At 44.2% G+C, this 19,794-nt stretch overlaps 1 protein-coding gene across 2 annotated transcripts in view; it reads right to left on the reverse strand.

The window, feature by feature from the left end:
* LOC119177260 (protein arginine N-methyltransferase 7-like) overlaps positions 1–19,794 on the reverse strand; it is a 73,754-nt gene that overhangs the window by 14,191 nt on the left and 39,769 nt on the right. For both annotated transcript variants that reach the window (XM_075884796.1, XM_037428701.2), the window contains exons 8-10: positions 9,983–10,107; positions 4,295–4,421; positions 4,136–4,216 (exon numbers count right to left, since the gene is read on the reverse strand). In XM_075884796.1, the coding sequence (XP_075740911.1) occupies positions 4,136–4,216; positions 4,295–4,421; positions 9,983–10,107 (333 nt within the window). The remainder of the gene's footprint in view (positions 1–4,135; positions 4,217–4,294; positions 4,422–9,982; positions 10,108–19,794) is intronic.

The raw sequence follows: 19,794 nt of genomic DNA on the forward strand, positions 1-19,794 counted from the left end.
GTGTGTCGAGGGAGTAACGACGACAAGACAAGCCATCCACGACACAGGTGCATCAACCTTGTTGGGTGCAGGCACGCAACGTGGTACAAATACAGGGAGGCTGTATAAAGCCACATCGTCTCATGTGTTCATGCACAAGTCGCTAGAAGGGCTACTGGCATCGCTATCAATTCTCAGTGTTGCCGCACAAAAACACATCGGCGTTCAGAGCCTTTCAAATCGAAAAATACTGCTTATAAAATAACAATGTGCTTTTGGGAGTAACTACTGCAGCTTCAAACACGGCGAAGGGTAAGCTTTTGGTCGCGCCGGAGAACACTGTGTCGAAAAAAATCAATTGTCAGTCCCTTTAATGACATATTCTCCTAAACTGCAAGGGGAGCCCTATAGTTAAAAGCTGAAAGGTGGAAAGGATATTGCAAAGAAAAAGTTCGAATAAGTTGAAAGCACTTAAAATTGGCCCTCTGACAAATATTCCTGTTGGATGGCTTTTTATAAAAACAAAAGAAACGGCACCATTTCTTTTCCGTTACAGTTACTGCATAAAAAAGTAACATTGTTAGAGTTACAAGTTTCTTAGATTTAAAAGTAACTAGTTACCGAAAAAAGTAACTAGTTACCAGTAGCACGCTACTAACTAGTTACTGCCCAATGCTGCTTGTGCTACATAATGATCATACAGAATGACAGAGGAACTATTGAAAGGGTTATTTTTATTCGTTAGACACAGCCTCGATAACCTTCAGCAGACAATGAAGCCATGGAAAGAAAAGCAGATGTTATTGCCCGTTGGCACCGCTCGTCGCCATGATTGTGAATGTGGAACACACCTCTTTTGCCTGCTAGCACCCAGAAGCACGTAATTACTTATAATAATAATTGTTCAGGCTTAACATCCTAGAACCACGATACAATTATGAGACGTGCTGCAGAGCAGGGTTCCAGAAATTTGGACCACCTGGGGCTTTTTAACGTGCACCTAAATATACGTACACGGGCCCCGAGCATTTTGGGCCCCATCGAAAATGCTGCCGCCGTGGCCATGAATCGATTTAGCAACCTGCATGTGATCCCTTTACGAGCTGGCCACTGACCAATAAATAATTCCTCACGTACTACCTGAAAGCGTCAAGTCTACCAGAACAAGACCCATAATTTATATAACCTTTTACATAACCAACATAAAACTTTCGGGCACTGCATGGCAATTGTGTATACCAAAATATGTAGCGCATCAAAAGCACAGAACGTGCTTTAACAACTGCAACAAGTTTAAATAATATCTCTGATGGGCTTCAATTAAATTACTTCAATGACGCTTGGCAATCGTTTACGGTATTAGTGTCTGACTATCATGCAGAAGGTATTTTTGATTTACTTTTTTAGAAGATTTACATCACGCACATTATTCCAGAACTAGCTATATAGGTGCTTTCTAAGCATGCTAAATGTGAAACGTTCTCGTAACAAGTTCTCTTACAACGCTGACACATAGGCAAAAGTAAAGCACTTTGCAATAAACCCCTTTTAAGCAAGAAGTTGCAAGATGACACACGGCACTGCATTAAGTTCCTTAGGTGGCTCATGGCATTCATGATTAGCTTCACTTCCTCAGATGAACACCGGGAAAAAAAGGGCACTGCTTGTTAAATCAGCACGACAGAAAACACTTTTTTCTAAACAATTACCTAAGACAACACCAAAGTGATAGCAAACTTCTTTTTCTACACAGTAGATGTAATGATCCTACCCTACTACCCACCGAAATCTTTTCGCACCTAACATCATTTTGTGCTGCTTCCAGGATAGGAGGTGCTGCAAGCTTTCTGCACCTCCCCAGGTCTTGCATTGCCTCCGTGATATGTGGGCCGATCACAGAGGCTGCGGAAAGCACCGATGTCATGTGATGATGTTATCTGATAATGTAATGTAATCTGATGTCGAAATGGCATCATTGTCACATCACAAATATAGCTAGCTAATCAAAGACATCCTGGTGACATCATCACATGAGCTTTTGCTTCGTTCATGGCATCGATGCCTTGATACACCAGTCAACTCAGAAATATCTGTGGTTTTACATGCCAAAACCATGCTATGATTATGAGGAATATCTGTAGTGGAGGGCTCTGGAAATTACGACTATCTGGTGCTCTTAAATGTGCACTGACATCACACAATATACGGATCTCTACCATTTCACCTCCATTGAAGTGCGATCGCCGTGGCCAGGATCGAACATGCAACCTTCGGGTTGTGTGTTCGATCCTGGCCGCGGCGGTTGCACGGCCAATCTGCCGCTTCTAGATGGGCAGTCACACATTCACACATGTTAATGCACGACTGCTCATTTAGAAGCAGGAAAAAAATCGAACAAAAAAAAAACTCGCGTGCATGCATGCACACACTTTGCCCGCTCTTTTTTTTACTGTTTACGCTAAATAAACATAGAGTGATGAGTGATGATCAAACAATATAGCTTGTGAGTTGTTAACTAAATCAAGTCATTATTCATTGGCCATGTTAGACTAAGGTTCTAGTCAAGCAAAGTAATTTCACTTTACACATGCCCATACCCCATGTCTTTTGATCCAGTTGTAATGGCTTAATGTCATACTAGAATTGTGCAATACACAATAAATCGGCAAAGTTGATCCAAAAATTACATCACTTGTGCAAGAAGCTATGGTTGGCCCTATCACGTGCTAGTGACAAGCAATGCTATGTCGCCAGCTGGTTACCTGTTTATGCTGGGAATGAGAATTTTGCATGCAGAAGAAGCAAGTCTGAACCTAAAGCCACCTTGGCACTTTTACATTTTCAAACAAAGGTTATTTTAGAAGACTGATCAGTTCATACCAGCACGACTGTTTTTTTTTTTTTTTTGTCCATTATAATTTAGTGAGAAAATAAACATAAGTTCAAGTTTGGCTTTTCAAAATGTCTTTGGCATCAGAATTCTCCTCGCACACATGAGCATAATTAAAACAAGAACACAGAAGTATGTTATTTCGGGGCGACTTCCTTTCACAAGTCGCAACCACTAACGATTGAGCTCACTGTTTCTTGCGTGATCTCAGCATGCAGCCTCATTAAAGTAAAACCAGTGGTGTACTATGGCAGCGAGATGTTTCCAACGTGATAGCTCTAGGGTGCACTCGAAGAAAAACTCCCTGTGAGTCAAAATTAGAAAAATAGCACCACTTTTTTTGCTAATTTGTTTCAGAAGAAACTTAAATCAAGCTTGGTGCCAAGTTAGTTTCATTTCAGGATGATAGCAACATTGAACCCTGTGCGTACCTGCAAGGAAACTGAAAGTTCTTCCTTAGATAATAAACATCAGAAAATTTGGTTTCGTTTCAGTTGATTGAGCTTTAACAGTATAAACAATGGGCTCTATTTCGTGAGTATTATTTGTCTCTGATTCCATTCCTTTGTGCCTCCTTCTGCTGAATGACCAGTAGATAGCTTTCTGTTAAGGCTCTACGCACAACAAACATTACACAGAGCACGTACACTGCATGTACATGTAGCAAGCGGAATGCCCGTCACACTTGAATGCAATATAGTAGTCATGACAAAAAAAGAAAAAGAGTCTCACAAACTTTTATTTAATGTTACTGTTTGCTTATATCTGTTCAATACAGTTAAGGTATTATGTGTTAAGAACTGCAGGCTTCAACTGTTTTGAAACCATGAGACAAAGATAGCTGAAGTTGACGGAGATTGCAGGTGAACACCGGAAGCAACAAAAAGAACCAAATTATGAACTTACGAATTGATTACAGAACCCATATAATTAAAGAAAAAAATTCATAGTTTAATAATATCAAGACAAACAATAAAACCTTCCTTTCATGCACAACTAATATGAGTACTGCATGTTTATTGTATGTTACATAAATACTTTTACATACTTGTGCTCCAAGCTTGGAAGCCATGAGCGGAAGCAAACACCGGAAGCAACAAAAATAACCAAATCATCAACTTACGAATTGATTACAGAACCTATATAATTAAAGAAAAAATTCACAGTTTAATGTTATCAAGAAATAAAGGATTAAACCTTCCTTCCATGCAGCCCTAATATGAGTACTGCATGTTTATTGTATGCTACATAAATACTTTTACATACTTGTGCTCCAAGCTTGGAAGCCATGAGTGGAAGCATTATGTCACTTCCAATGCACAAGCATACAGTCTCTTCTTTGATAACCTGAAAAGAAAGCAGATTTTCCAATATTAGGCAAACAAAGATAATTGTTGAGTAAACTAATAAGCACTGCTCATGTACCTTTCCGAGTGCGGCAGCAAACTTCTCATGACGAGATCGATCTGAAAGAGCGCCGATTCTGGAATGGCTGGCATTCATATGTAGACCGCATTTGCAAGCAGGTACTTCAGGTATCTTTGGATTCTTGCTGCAAATATGGTGTTCATGGTATTAAAACAAACTACTAGGTGTGTTCTGATAACAGCAGTCAAAAGAGATGGAGGAGGGGGGTCCAGATTTTTTCAAAGATTTTAAACACTTTTTATGACACTAAAATCCCCCAGCGTAAAAGAACCCAATATCGCTTCTCCAGCATGCCCTTTTCTTTTAGCATGAAAACAAACTAAGACAAGGCGAAAAATGTGGCTTGTGCAGGTGCATATTGCCGCATTGGATATGCAGCACCAAGAGAGAAAGACGAGATTCTCATTCGATCAGTTTACCAGTGTTCTGGCACAATTAAAGTGAGTCGCCCTGTATTCAACTGATGCTGTTTCTGCATTGTGACACTAGTGGAGGTGCTGGGTACATGTTCGGGACACATGACAACAGCCCCGCAGCTAGCATAGAAATACTTCCGCACATCGACACCCCCGTTCACCGCAGCAACCAGCGCCTGTTAGGCCTCAGCCTAGAGTTCGGTACATTGCCGGAAAGCGTGACCTTGCCAGAAAGCATGACGGCGCCTGGAAGCACTGGCCCCAACATGCCAGCCCAAGCACGACACAGGTAACTGTTCTGAACCATCGACTTTCGGCTGACTTCCACGGAAACACATATGAGGACGCACATGACTGGCTCGAGGAATTCGAGCACACAGAGAATGCTAAGGGGTGGAACACCACACAGAAATTGGGCTACGTGTATTTTCCGCTTCAAGACTGAGCCCGAACATGCTTTACGAATCGCGTGTGGGCATCTTGGGATGAGTTCTGGCAGAAGTTCCTCGATACGTTAGCGAGCACCGAAAGACGAGTCACAGATTCAAAAACCAAATGAATCCGTTACGATGTTTGTTGAGAACATGACACGGCTGTTTCGTTGAGCAGATCCCAATATGCCCTAAGCCAAAAAGGTTAGCCACCTCATGCGGGGCGATAAGGAGCAGCTGTTCGCTGGTCCGGTGCGAAACCCGCCTACAAGTGTTGATGAATTCTCCAAGTAGGCGACATCCATCTAACACGCACTGCATCTACGCTACTGGCAGTATGACCGTCCAACCTACAGTTCACCGATCAGCGCGGCAACCATGACCACAGCAACGACACTTGACGAAGGTTCTTTGCGCCAACTGGTACGAGGAATCGTACAGAAGAGGTCAAGAAGCTCGTCGCCAAACCGAATGACTGCGCAATTGCCTCAGTAACAGAAGTTATGCGTCAGGAGACCAGGCAAGCGCTCTTGCTTCCTGAGCCGAACACGAGCACCCCCAAGGCAAGCTATGCACGCATAGTCCACCAACAGCCAGCAAACGTACCGACACCGCATCATTACCACCAGCAAAATCCACCGACAGCGCCTTGGTACTACAGAGTACAGAGAAACTTCGATGCCATGGCGGCCACCACTTTGCCAAGGCGCCATTGGTGGCCTTGGCACCACTTTGCCAAGGCGCCATTTCAACCAAACGCCTGACGTCGACACGAATGTCCTGACCCCGCGTAATGTTCCTCTTGGGTTTCGGTCGCGCCCACCCTCGCCTGGGCGTTATTCTCCATCTTCTAGACGAAGCACCACTGACATGCCGAGAGAGAGATCTCCTAGTCCATGCCAAGGAAACTAAAAGCAGCAATCTCAGGGGGAAGGTTGCGAATCGTCGAAGTGCTGAAAATGCCCCAATACTGCTGAGCAAAGAGACACAAATTTTCAATGATACGACGAAAGATGGGGTTGTTACTGCCCAAATTGTAATTATGATTGACAGACATGACGTCATGGCATTGGTCGACACTGGCGCGAACTTCTCAATAATGAGTGAGAGTCTGGCAGACAAGCTCAGGAAGGTTAATAGAATGGAAGTAACCACAGATTAAAGGAGCTGGAGGGAAGCTACTCACACCTACCGAAAAGTGCACCGCAAGAATGAAGATAGGGGATGAATCCTTCATCGCAACTTTCGTTATTCTTCCGAGTGTTGCAAACACGCAATCTTAGGGATGGATTTCTTGCGTGAATATAGTGCCATCATTAATATACTGGACGGTGTACTGATCTTTTCAGCGGATCAAAGCGCAGTGCTACACCGAAAATCCCTGCGCGTCATTGACGACGTGACCATACCTCCGCTATCATGCCGCCTTGTTTCGGCCACGTGCAGCGCGCAGCATACTGGAGAAGGAATTGCTGAACAAGTATTGACACTTCTACTCTCTTGCGGCGTGGCAATTGCCAGAAGTATCGTCAATGTTGTGTGCGGTGAAGCAGAGGTTCTGTTGACGAATTTTACCAACGAGCGCAACACATTACACAAGGCACTACAGTTGCCTACTTCGACGAGAACACCGAAATCCGTGAGTGCTGTGTGGTACAACAGGACGAGCCGCAAGCCACGTCAGCCCCACCACCTATTGATGTAAGCACGGATTTATCACCAGCACAGAGACAGCGTCTAGTAGATCTTCTTCACCAGTTCAAAAACTGTTTTTCATTGACCTCGAGGGTCAGTCAAATGCCACTGACGAAGCACCGGATAATAACGAAGGAGACGGCAAGGCCAATACGACAGAACTCGTGCTGCGTAGCACCAAAAGAGTGTGAAGCAATCCAGGAACAAGTGAAGAAAATGCTCTATGACGACGTCATCGAGCCGTCAAGAAGCCCTTGAGCATTGCCAGTAGTGCAGGTTAAAAAGAAAGACGAAAGCTTGCGATTTTGTGTCGGCTACCGCAAGTTGAACCATGTGACAAAGAAAGACGTATACCCATTACCGCGCATCGATGATTCACTCGACAGGCTGAGGTATGCACGCTACTTCTCATCAATGGACCTCAAAAGTGGGTATTGGCAAATTGAGGTCAACGAGCGAGATAGAGAAAAAAAACAGCTTTTGTAACGCCTGACGGGCTTTATGAATTTAAAGTCTTGCCCTTCGAATTGTGCTCAGCCCCCGCAACATTTCAGAGACTAATGGATACCGTTCTGTCAGGCCTTAAGTGACAGACATGTCTGGTCTATCTGGACGACATAATTGTTTTTTCAAAAACATTTGAGTAGCACCTGAGCGGGCTGCTATCGGTATTCAGGGCAATAAGGTCTGCCGGCCTGACACTGAAACCTGAGAAGTGTTGTTTCGGTTTCAAGGAGCTCCAATTTTCAGGCCATGTGGTGAGCCATGAAGGTGTTCGAGCTGATCCCCATAAGATTGCGGTCGTCAGAAAATTTCCGGTGCCAAGAGATAAGAAAGCAGTCAGGCGTTTCCTTGGCCTATGCCTATACTACCGAAGGTTTATTACCAATTTCTCACACATAGCCTCACCGTTAACATGACTCACAAGAGAAGACGTTTCGTTCACAGGGGGCGACGATCAACAAGCGGCATTTGACGATCTCCGACAACCCCTGCAGACACCGCTTGTGCTTGCTCACTTTGATGAGGACGCTCCTACCATGGTACACACAGATGCCAGCTGCGTGGGTTTAGGCGCTGTACTCGTCCAGTGGCAAGACTGAGCTGAGCGGGTGATCGCATATGCTAGTAGGACGCTTTCCCGAGCCGAGTCCAGCTACTCCACAACAGAAAAAGAGCGTCTTGTAGTCGTATGGGCAGTTATGAAGTTTCGTCCGTACCTCTACTGTCGTTTAGTCCACATAGTCAGCGACCATCATTCCCTTTACCGTCATTTCATGTAGTCAGCGACCATCATTTATTAATGGTTACCAATATGAAGACATGCTTGTCACTCCTTGTATGCCGCAGGTGAATAAGTGGATGTTTGGTGATGACGTCGGAAAAAAAAATTGAGTTTTCCCTGGTTTGGGACAGAACATAAACGCCTTCATGCACAGTGTTTTAATGTTTGGCTCACACATTCACAGAAAAAGGACTATAGTGGCAATGTTTTTACACTACACTCAAATCCCCTATTATGAAGTTGCATCTTACACAAAAATAAGTTTGTTATATTCAAAAATTTGTTATAAAGGTATATTCTCAAGATACTATTCTTCATTTACTTAATGACAACCGATATTTCACTATATCTGAGTTCATTATATCGCGTTTAGAGTGTATCTTCAAAAACTGTATATTCTCAAGATACTATTCTTCATTTACTTCATGACAACCGATATTTCACTATATCTGAGTTCATTATATCGGGTTTAGAGTGTATCTTCAAAAACAAGAATGACACAGAAGAGGTAGCATATAGGGTGCCATTTCAACTAAGCAATGTTATGTAGGGGTATAGAAGCTCTCACTATGTAAAATCAGCCAAATGAAGAACTTTACAAAAAAAATAGTACTGTATTTACAAGCGTAATAAACGCATTTCTTTTCTTAAAAAATCGGAGCCGAGTTGCTTTTATGATGCGGGGCAAATTTTATGAAAATTTTTTCGGGACAAAAAATGCCGTAACGCAAAACAAGTTGGAAGCTTAGCATTTCACAATTGACATATGCGCACACTGCTTCGAACAAGCTTTTTTTTGTTGCACTTGACTCGTCTTTGGTGGCTGGATGGTGCCATCTTCTGGAAGCTGTTCCTGCGCCGCCCGCACACGCCATAAAAGCATTTTACGGTTATCTTTTCTTTTTGCAATCATTTAACCACAATAGTGGTATCTGCTGTGATCTCGAAAGGCACCCAGAAGCGTGCGCTATGGCGCACTTCGCCAACTTCGTGGCAACATCGCACGCACGATGACAGCGCCGTCGCCGTTTGACGTTGTAGCAAGCAACCACCGAAGCATCAAAACAAACCGTTGATGACAATTTTAAGATTAATGACAAACTACAGCCACTACCTTGCTGTCCACATGAGAAGTGCGCTCCTTGAAGTACATGCGGATAACAAGCATGAAGAACAAATTGCAACCGAAGCGACAATCGGGGGTGCTATCATGTAGTGGAAATAGTCACAATCTATTCTGAGCAACAAGCGATTTTTATCTGGTTTTCCAAAAACCTGCAACACTGTGGCCACAAAGGGCTTTTCGCAAGAGCCATAGCGACAATAAATCGTGTCGTCATCGCTCGAAAATCGCGTGCATGAGGCTGGGCCTTAAAGTTTTGTATTTACGGGAAGCGACTGTTGGTTGGCGCAGGTAATTTCATGACCTTCCCTCGCTGTGTGCTTATCAGCTGCAATGTTTCACATTCGCACTGCTTGCAAACCCCGCTGTGGCGCACAGATAATTAGAAAAGACAGGGGACGTGCTGTGCAGATAAAAAAATAGTACTGCGCGCGGTAGAGGGCAAAGGAGAGAGAGAGAGAGCGAGCAGAGGTGGCTGATTAGGGTCGGCATAATAATAAAAACAGAAGAGATCCAAGAGCCAAAAAGGTGTTAGGTGTCGATTAGGAGGACTGCAGAGGATGAATGTAGGGGGTGTGTTTATTAGGCGGCGGAAAAAGAAATTCAAATTTTGATGACTGAAGTTGAGGGTGCGTTTATTATGTGTGTGTGTTCATTGCACGAGTAAATACGGTACTCAACTTCATAGCGCACACAACCCGCAATTGTTAGTAGCCAAGTAGATATCATACTTACCTTATAGAAACAAGAGCACAAATGTTGTAGCCCTCTCTCCGAACAACAAGAGAAATTTTCTCATCAACAGAAACTTTCAATTCATAGGGTGGAAAGTAGACTGCCTGCATCCAATGGTCCCGCCACTGTATATGAGAAAATGACAAATTAGTCATTACTGACGAAGAGCATTTCATGGCACCACTGTGAGTTCACTTTAAAGTGCTCTTACAAGATACATTCAGCTTCAATGAAATCTAAAGCTTGAAACACATTCCTCTGGTTCATTTATGCTGTAATACTTCAGGATTTCAGCTTGTAAAAAACCAATGCACTGCCAGCTGTGACACTAGGAGTAGGATTAAGGCCCAGCAGTGCTTTAGTAGTATATACAGCAACCGAGGCTCCCATTATTGGCATAGACATTTTGGAGGGCATGATGTGAGGAGATGCAGTGCGTAAGTGCTACGTTTGCTTTGAACAAAAGAGCAGCAGTTGTCATTTCTGGCCTATACTGACTCCGTCTAGCAGTTGAATGTTCAGTTCATACAGGCTCTGAGCTACAAACCAATGGCAACTAGAGAACCTTTCGCTCTTTCTTGGCGAGGTGAATGGCAATGCAGCTCATGTCATTGTAGAACAAATACTCGAAACCATAAATAATCTAACGATAATGAGCTGCATCCACCAAGGTGCAACAATCTCAAGTTTGTGTGCCCATCCCAGTTTAGAACTGATTTTAATTGCTTGCAGTCTTTTTCCCCCTCTCCAAAAAGCTAATGCGACCTTCTTACACAGGCTTTGTGCTAATTATTTTTTTTATTTATATTTGGCAAAACATGGGAAGGTAGGCTACATTAGAGCTGGCTATCCCAACATCATGACAGTAATGTACAAGATAAACACACAAACAAAAAAAAGAATGCAAAAAGAAAAAACTAATCAGAGGCACTATGTACATATTATGTACACTATAGAGCTTATAACGCATGAATAAGCACAGTATGTATGGGCACAATCTAGTTCATATATCGGGATCACATTGTGGATAGAGTTCTCACAAATAGCGGCAAGGTAAATTATGAACTACAGTTATTTAGATTTGTGTCCATTAAAAAAATCACGGAGGGCGCTCAGTCCGCACCTTTGAATATCGAACTGTGGTAATTTATGCAGTGTTGCAAGTTTCTGCAATCACATTACTGTACTGTCACTCTCACTTAGTCAACTTCTGTAGCTAGAGACGGAGAAATGCCCACCAAATACATGCCAAAACCCAAGTCTAGCCAGGCAATGCTACTGGGCCCTACACACCTTTCCACAGGAGGCGGAAAATTCCACCATGATAGGCTGCATGCGGAAGTACATAGGCTAATGGCACACACTCGACAGTGCATTTTTGGGGGGGTCGCACCAATTTGCGCAGCCCAAGAAGGACTATGGAAGCGCCTAGGGAGCCGTTCCTGAAAAGGCCTATAGTCACCAGAAAAAACTTCAAGAGCACCACAAATGTAGGGCATGCCGGCAACATTGGACGGAGGTGGTCATATCCCTTCCTGTCCTCTCGACACATTGCTAGCATGCATTGAGAAAACGCCGAGCTTTCTATCTCAATGTCGCGTTACGCATCATGAAACTGTAATATTTTGGCACGTACCTTTTAGTGGACATCACAAGTGATTCAAAGTCGCAAGCAATTCGGAGTGGTTGGAGAGAGAGGTTTATTATGAAACACGAGCACAGTTACAAGAGACACTCTGTTTTTAAGAACAACTTTCTCAGGTAGCTAGAGTAAGTTCTTTTTAGAAGAGACGTAACCAAAACAAACTTTCTCAATAAAACTGACTGAATACCAACCAGCAAGCAAGGCAATTTTAATTCTCTTGGCTTTCTTTTGATTTTTCCAGCCGCTGAATGTCATACCTCAAAAGGTTGTGACTAGAAATTGCACTGAACCTTGTCATTATACATTATGATGTGGACATTGCAGCGAACAAAGTGTTCACAATAGCGGGTGATGAACATTACAAGCAAAAAGAAGGCCTGCAAGGTAAAGTGCTTTTCATCCACCGGAAGTTGGGAAGGAAGCTAATACATTCTGCCTTCACTAATAATCAAACTACTTCTTCAGGCCATCCTGAGCAATCTATTGCAGATGTCTATAAACACCTCTTCATACTGATGTATAAAATGTGGTCTAGTCAAACACCTCAGTGTTTTTAAAATGTTTGGCTGTGCCTTGTGTGAATACAAGGCACATTTCATTTTCTATTTCTTGTCTCTGTTGACGTTATGAATTTTGCAGAGTACTTGGAGGCAAGTTAGTGTTCCAAAAACTGTCTTAATGGTGACATTGCCAAAGCATAAACATGGCTACAGTTCTTGTACTGCCTTTGATAACTTTTTTTTATTCCGTCTACACTGTTCACTTCCTATAATCATCCGAATGAATGATGCTCTACTATTGTTAGTCCGTGCAAAGAGAAAAAAAAAAAAAGAAAAGCAGTTACAGTTACTTCTAGAAAGTGTTTGATACTGATTGCTACCTGGTGTTTCAAGCCAGAAAACTGTGGTCAGCCAAAGCAGTGAGAAGACAAGGAGGAGGATCCAGTTAGACTGCTCCTTCGTACCCGAAATTAGTGCCTGGCTATTCATTCGCTCTTGTAAAAACACGCGACATTATACTCATGGTCATAATAACGGTGCAGAAAGTTTTAAATCATGTGTTGAAAGGACAGTCAACCAATCAACTAATTGTTATGATAACTCTTTCTTTAGTCTGTAGTGCAACTGAAAGCTTACCGGCCAGAGTGTAATCACAGAATGAAAATTCAAAAAATGCCACAAAATATTTTTAATGCGATTTTTTTTATCTGTCGTGAATGTGAACTCGTACACATAATACATTTTGCAAACGGTGGGCGGTGAACACAGCAGCAGTCTGTACTCGTGCACTGATGTTTGGCAGTACGCATGCACACCATGCGCATGCGCTGCGACACGACATATTTCACTAGTTGCCACAAAAGCAATGACACTTCTCAGTGTCAACTCCTTTCATCTAATAAGCAGCACAGAATAGAGTGGCAAGGAATAGTAGTGCAGATACTGTCATTTCGAGCTCTGAAACTTGCGCGCATAAAAGCATTGGACTACGCACAGCAAACTAAAAGACTGCATACAAGGCTCTTCCAGTAGGCTGTGTGAAATACCTTTCTTTTGTGATTTTTCAAACACCACAATGTTAATCCTACTCAGATGATAAACATGGCACTTGAATCTGTCGCTATAATTTAGGGTCTTTTCATTTCCACCAGAATCTAATGTTCATATGGTTATAGCGCATGACGACAAGGACACAAAAGAGAGATACCTTACAATAATGAATCTCAACCAACTAGCTCGACAACGTGCCTTAGTCGAGTGACCTATAATAAAGGGGGTGTCAAAAGCACCGCGGAAATACATGAGAGGCATGAGGATTTTTTGCGGTGAACTCCCGCACTGTGGCGCTAGACCTGTGGGCTTTCTCCGCGGCGAAAGCCGCATCAAAGCGGCAGGTTTCTGCTACACGCCCGATATTTCGGCTGCTACTCCATTGAAAATCCTGGGTTGGTGGATGCTGGAGTCGTCGGTGGATATGGTGCAAAGAATACTGAATATAGTGGAAACTGTAGTGGCTATAATGGCTGATGACGGTGAGAGTGGAAAAAATGATGGCAGATGGTCGTGATGGTGGTGAGCCAATGGTGGTGGCAGTAGAAAATGCTGGCTTATGATGGTGAGAGTGGAAAAAATAGTGGCAGATGGTGATGATTAGTGGCGGCAAGCCAATGATGGTGGCAGTGGAAAATGCTGGCTGATGATGGTGAGCGTGGAAAAAATGGTGGCAGATGATGGTGATTGGTGGTGGCGGGCCAATGGTGGTGACAGTGGAAAATGCCAGCTGATGGTGGTGATGCAAAATGTGTTTGGTGGAAGGCTAGGTGAACAAGCTGGATGACGGTGGCATGACGGAAGCTTGGTGGATGATGGTGACATAATGAAAAAGTACATGACAGTAAATCGAATCACTCATTTGTAGTGTTTCATTCTTGAATGCGCAGAGATATATGTTTACGGTCAGAAGAAGACAAACGCTGCTCATTACGCTTTCTAGCACATTTTTTCTTTAATCCTGCGGTGTCAACAACGCTTCAGCTTTTGTGGAGCATAGAATGCGGCCGTGAATATGTTTACATTTTGCATACATACTTACATCAGTTTGACATCTGCGATGTGTTTCTTTGTTGTGATGTTTAGAAGACCAGAGGTGTCACTGTGAACAGTGACAAATGTTTTACATCGCCGCGCAGTTGTCGAGAAATAAATGATCCCCAGTTCACAATTGCCCCTTTCAATGTGGAAACAATTTCGTGTAACTTCTCGTAAACATCTTTTATAAAATCTCCGAGCCGGGCCAACACTAAACACCAAACACATTCAAAATATCTCAAGTTAAGAAGTAGTTGCTTGAAACTGTTTTTATTTCTTATGGTGAAGGCTTGAAGGAATGCACGTATGTCGCTGAAACGTTTCATACTGATGTTCAGTCATCCCTGGCATATCAAAACAAATGCATGTACATAGACTTTTTTAAAGTCTAGGTACCTAAGTAATCTTTATATTTGAGCCATTTTCTAAATTGGTTCAAATATGAAACTTTCACATTTGTAAACCTCCTGGATTGTCGTTGATTAAAATCATGATTGATTTGTGGGGTTTAAGGTCCCAAAACCACCATATCATTATGAGAGACGCCGTAGAGGAGGGCTCCGGAAATTTCGACCACCTGGGGTTCTTTAACGTGCACCCAAATCTGAGTACACGGGCCTACAACATTTCCACCTCCATCGGAAATACAGCCGCCGCAGCCGGGATTCGATCCCGCGACCTGCGGGTCAGCAGCCGAGTACCTTAGCCACTAGACCACCACAGTGGGGCGATGGATTTTCGTTCAGGCAGCTATTCAAATTGTACAGCAATAAAGGTATTTAGAACTTTTACGGTATCTGAATATTAATAGAGCATTTTCAATAATACGCGTTTTTGAATAAACTTGCGAAGTAATGTAACATTACCTGGAATTCCTTTTCTTTCAAATATCGAAATTTAACTCAAGTTTTGCGCTTGGTGAGCCTTGCACGCTGCCTCAAAAGCGAAAATAGGTCAACAGCACTGCGGCCATACCGCCGTTCTTACTCCTTCTTTTATTTCTCTTATGTCTTCCCGACGTGCACTGTTCATAATAATTAGGGCTAGTCAAGGCTAACAAATTATCTAATAAAGCGGCGTGCATATGGCTAGATAACCACTGGTAACAATGAGCACTGGTGCATGTATATGAAGGTGAGCAAAGTTGTCACTGCACGGAAGTAGTATTTCAGCTGCCTGCGAGTCATTTACATTTTTTTTTATTTTTTTAGTCTTTATTCTCGCATGCGCAAGCAACTGCTCGATTACACGTTCAAACAAATTTCTTTTTCTTCTTTATGGCTGTTTATTTTGAGCGTTTTTACGTATGCACCAACGTTCTAAAGCTCTATCACTAAAGTTAGGCCCTGATGCAGCCGCTTAACAGATGAGTTTTTGCATTCTGTTGTGACCCCAGGCACAAACACAATGCTTAAAGGACCCAGGCCCCATAACAAATTTTAGTTAGACCGTGGAAGTTGTTGTGCATCCAATGAGGAACATTTTGCCACAAATTTTTTTTTTTTCGATCGGTTTATTACGAGCTGAGAAAACTGTTTTTTTTTTTAAGTGATGCTAAACGAGGATGAGAGAAGGCGAGCGCGAAACCGTTGCCGCTCCACGACATAGCTTTCGCAAGCCAAATCTCTTCCCTACCCTCTCCGGCATACGACCAAGAGGTCACTTGCACAAAATGTACCCGAACAAACCCAACCCCCAAGAACGCGAGCGCCGTTTTTTTTTTTACCAGTGTTATATTGTGCTCTACTGCCTGTTTCTGCGGGATAGTTTGGAAACACTGGCTTAGATGCGGTGGCATGAGAAAAATGAGAGTGGGAACGCGTAAGAGTGTTACATTTTCTTCCACAATAGTCGTCTGCTCGATGCGCTGACCCGGGGACACGAACGCATGCGAAACGCCAGCACATTAGCCCCGCATCTCATTGCAATTCACGGGAAAAAAATGAAAAAAAAGATGTGCACAATTCCTTCTTTGTGTCATTATTTATCTAGTTTTATTTATCTCTTCAAGCTACAAATTACATAAACTACGCATGTCATGTTAAATAATTTTTGCCATGTATGTGCCACTGTTGGCAATGTCAGAGCATAGTCGTCTATGTAGAGGACGAACGTCACTGCACTGCCGTGTACATAGGGCCATTCATGCGTGCACTTCATGCCCTCATTCTCTGGGCGCATGTGTGTGTCATGCGAAACGAAGGTGGAGGAGTGTTCATCTTGAAATTTGACCCATTTTCGCGGCACGTAGCGTTGCAAATTTTGGCAGACGTGATCGCGAACGCCCCATCTACACATTGAGCTCAGCTCAAAAATGTCAAACCTGGTGAGTGGCCCTTTAAAGATGGGTAAGCTCCATTACGCACCACGTTATTAACGCTAAATAGACTTCAGGTGCCCTGTGTGGAAACCCAGCGCAAAAAACTGCAGCACGTAGCAGACGCCCTTCGCTTTTCATGTGCTCCCGAGCCCGGAAAGTCCACGGGTCCGGCGCAGCAGTGGCGCGGCAGTTCACCACTTTAGTGGTGAACGCCGGCTTCTGCGTGGGCCTAAAGGCCCACGCAGGAGCCGGCGCTTTGGACACTTCTCCTATTATAGGTCACTCTAGCTTTAGCAAGAATCTAATAACATGTTCTGGCCAGTTGTTGGCTCCTTTAAAGTGACATAGTACATATATGTGTACCTGGGGCTGTCAACTAAAAAACTATGCATATTTACTCTATATGCCTATCTTATGAGTTGAAGTAGGTGAGACGGCTTGAAGATTTGGGCTAAAAGGAAAAAGATTTGAGCCAGTCAGCAGCCCCCCCCCCCCCTCCCCTAAAAAAAATATATATATATAGTGACAGTAACTGAACATACATAAATAATCTTTCATTCATCTATTGACTGATTGTCACCAACTAATCAGTATTAAAAGGATACACTCCAACCCATACCATCACAGTATCATTTATTGAAAATAAACTTAAAAGCATTGTGCAACATGAAGTATCTCACCAAATAATTATGTGTATTAGTCACATTTCAACTACATGCATAAAAATCTAATTATGCTACAACCACCATTGAGGTCCTCAAGATACCACCGTTGAGGCCCTGCAGACATATCCGTTATAGGCAGCTAGATTGCCTATAAATTGGCTTTTTGAGGTGTGCACAATTTCGTTGCAGTGAGCTGAACTGAACAGCTTACTTAAAGGGTACCTCATACATTTTTTTTAAATATAGTGCCAAGCTGATCGAACCGAACAAGTAAAGCATCCAGTTGCTCAAGAGTCCAGCAAACTGAGTATGTTACTGCCAAAACAAGTGTTCTTCGAGGGTACACATTCTAATGCGATCAAGTCTACTGCACCAACAGAGAACATCGCCTAGTGATGTTTTTCTTGCATAAAATTCAAAACAAACACAAGAAAAAAAAAGCTTCTTCACAGATTATGTTCAATTGCAAAATCCTAAGGTGCTGACAACAAGGCGTGATGCAGAGGTAGTCTGGCATGCGTATTGCCACCTGGTGTTCTGTGCCAGTGAACAGTGGGTCAGTTCTGTGCCGGTGAACGAGGAAGACGAAGACGAGCAACCTGTGCCAGCGGACACGTCCTTCTTTGTCTCTGAAATTTTGGACAGTCGCGTCCCTTTGTACGTTCGTTCGAGCTCTTAGCGCGTGACAACTGGTGGAGGTGCTGGGTACCCTATGCACCGAACCCCTCCCAGTACAAGAAGCTCCAGCCCCATACCGGTGGTTACGCCTGTTCACCGTGCTAGCCGCAGGATCCGTGGACTGGACCCCGAGTTCGGACTTCTCTCAGAAGAGATGACGGCCCCAACTATTCCAGGCAGCGCCGTCCCAAGCGGCTCCAACACAGCCGGTATAAAGACGCAACGCCATTGCAATATACACTGTTCAAACCACGAACGCCAAATCCTTTTCATGGTGTTGTCCATGAGGATGTTGAAGATTGGCTAGTCCACTATGACTTTGTTGCCGCTCATAACATGTGGGATGACACAGACAAGCTCTGACATGTCTACTTCAGTTTGAATGACGGGGGACGTGTTTGGTACGAAAACCGGGCAGGTGTGTTCACGTCATGGGTGGACTTCAAACGCCAGCTTCTCGAAACGTATGTCGAAACGTATGCAAGTCCCGATCGCCGAGAGCGAGCTGAATTTGGCATTTGCATACGTGTGTCGTATGCAAATGCCAAATGAAGGCGTAGCAATGTATGTTGAGGACATGACGCCTCTTTTTCGACGAGCCGACCCTCACATGCCGGAAGAGAAGAAGGTGCGATACCTGATGCGTGGAGTGAAGAAGCAGTTGTTCGGTGGTCTTGTACGCAGCCCCCGCAAGACTACGTCAGAGTTTCTTGCTGAAGCCGTCCTGATTGAAAGCACGCTTCGGCAACGGACCCAGACGTACGAGCGACAAGTGAACTTTGCTTCTGCTACGGACTACATGGGTGGTTTTGGGGCCCACGTCGACTTCTTCCGAGAGCACATACGCTCTGTAATTCGTGAAGAACTGCAGAAGTTATCTGTACCCTCGGCGGCCACTGTCAGTTTTTTGTCCGGCATCGTCCGAGATGAAGTTCAGCAGGCACTACGAGAACCGTCCTGTCAGACAAAGCCGCGGCCCCTAAATGACTTCCCTCGCATGTCGTATGCGCAAACTCTGCTGCAGCCAGCACCACCTTTGCCTCCGCTTCCCACCGCGGCCTCTGCCGTGCTTCCGGCAGATCAAACTCTGCGCCCAGCTGCACCACATTTCAGTCCGCCTTATACCACAGCCCCAGCCATGCTTCAGGCAGTACAAGCGGGCCCATACCTCAGTGACCGCCGACCGATTCCGCGAAAATCTGACGTGTGGCGGGCCCCCAATCGACGTCCCCTTTGCTATCACTGTGGTGAACCTGGGCACATCTACCGACAGTGCACTTATCGACGGCTGGGACTTCTTGGTTTTTCGGCCAACTCCCAACCTCCTAAGTTCGGCCAGCGGCATCCGGAAATCGCTGACTACGTTGCTCAGCAATGCGGTTCGACATCTCGGCACCACTCACGCTCTCCATCACCGCGGCGGTTCTCGCCGAATCATCGCACCTATGCCGGCGTGGCGCAGGGCCAGTCACATAGCCCGCGTCGGGAAAACTAGCCTCAGCGAACTAGGCCGCTCAGACTGGTCATGCTGAAGGCCCCCTATCGACGCAGACTGAAGATACCGACAATACATCGACAACGACACCACCGGCTGATTGCGGAAGAGTTTCCTTAGATATTCCCGTTCTGCTAGATGGTTGCGAAGTCAGTGCTTTAGTGGACACTGGTGCGGACTATTCCATAATTAGTGAAAAGTTGGCCGTTTTTCTCAAGAAAGTAACGACGCCTTGGAACCGAACGCCGATTCGTACAGCTGGCGGGCATATCGTCACGCCACTCGGTATGTGCACGGCAAGACTGCAAGTCCATGGTTGAACATTTGTTGCCAGTTTGAGCGTTCTCCGGCAGTGTTGTCGAGACCTGATCATTGGCATGGATTTTCTCAGAGAGCATGGTTCTATAATTGACATTCGACG

Source organism: Rhipicephalus microplus, unplaced genomic scaffold (assembly GCF_043290135.1).
Source record: "Rhipicephalus microplus isolate Deutch F79 unplaced genomic scaffold, USDA_Rmic scaffold_48, whole genome shotgun sequence".
NCBI classification, from domain to species: domain Eukaryota; kingdom Metazoa; phylum Arthropoda; class Arachnida; order Ixodida; family Ixodidae; genus Rhipicephalus; species Rhipicephalus microplus.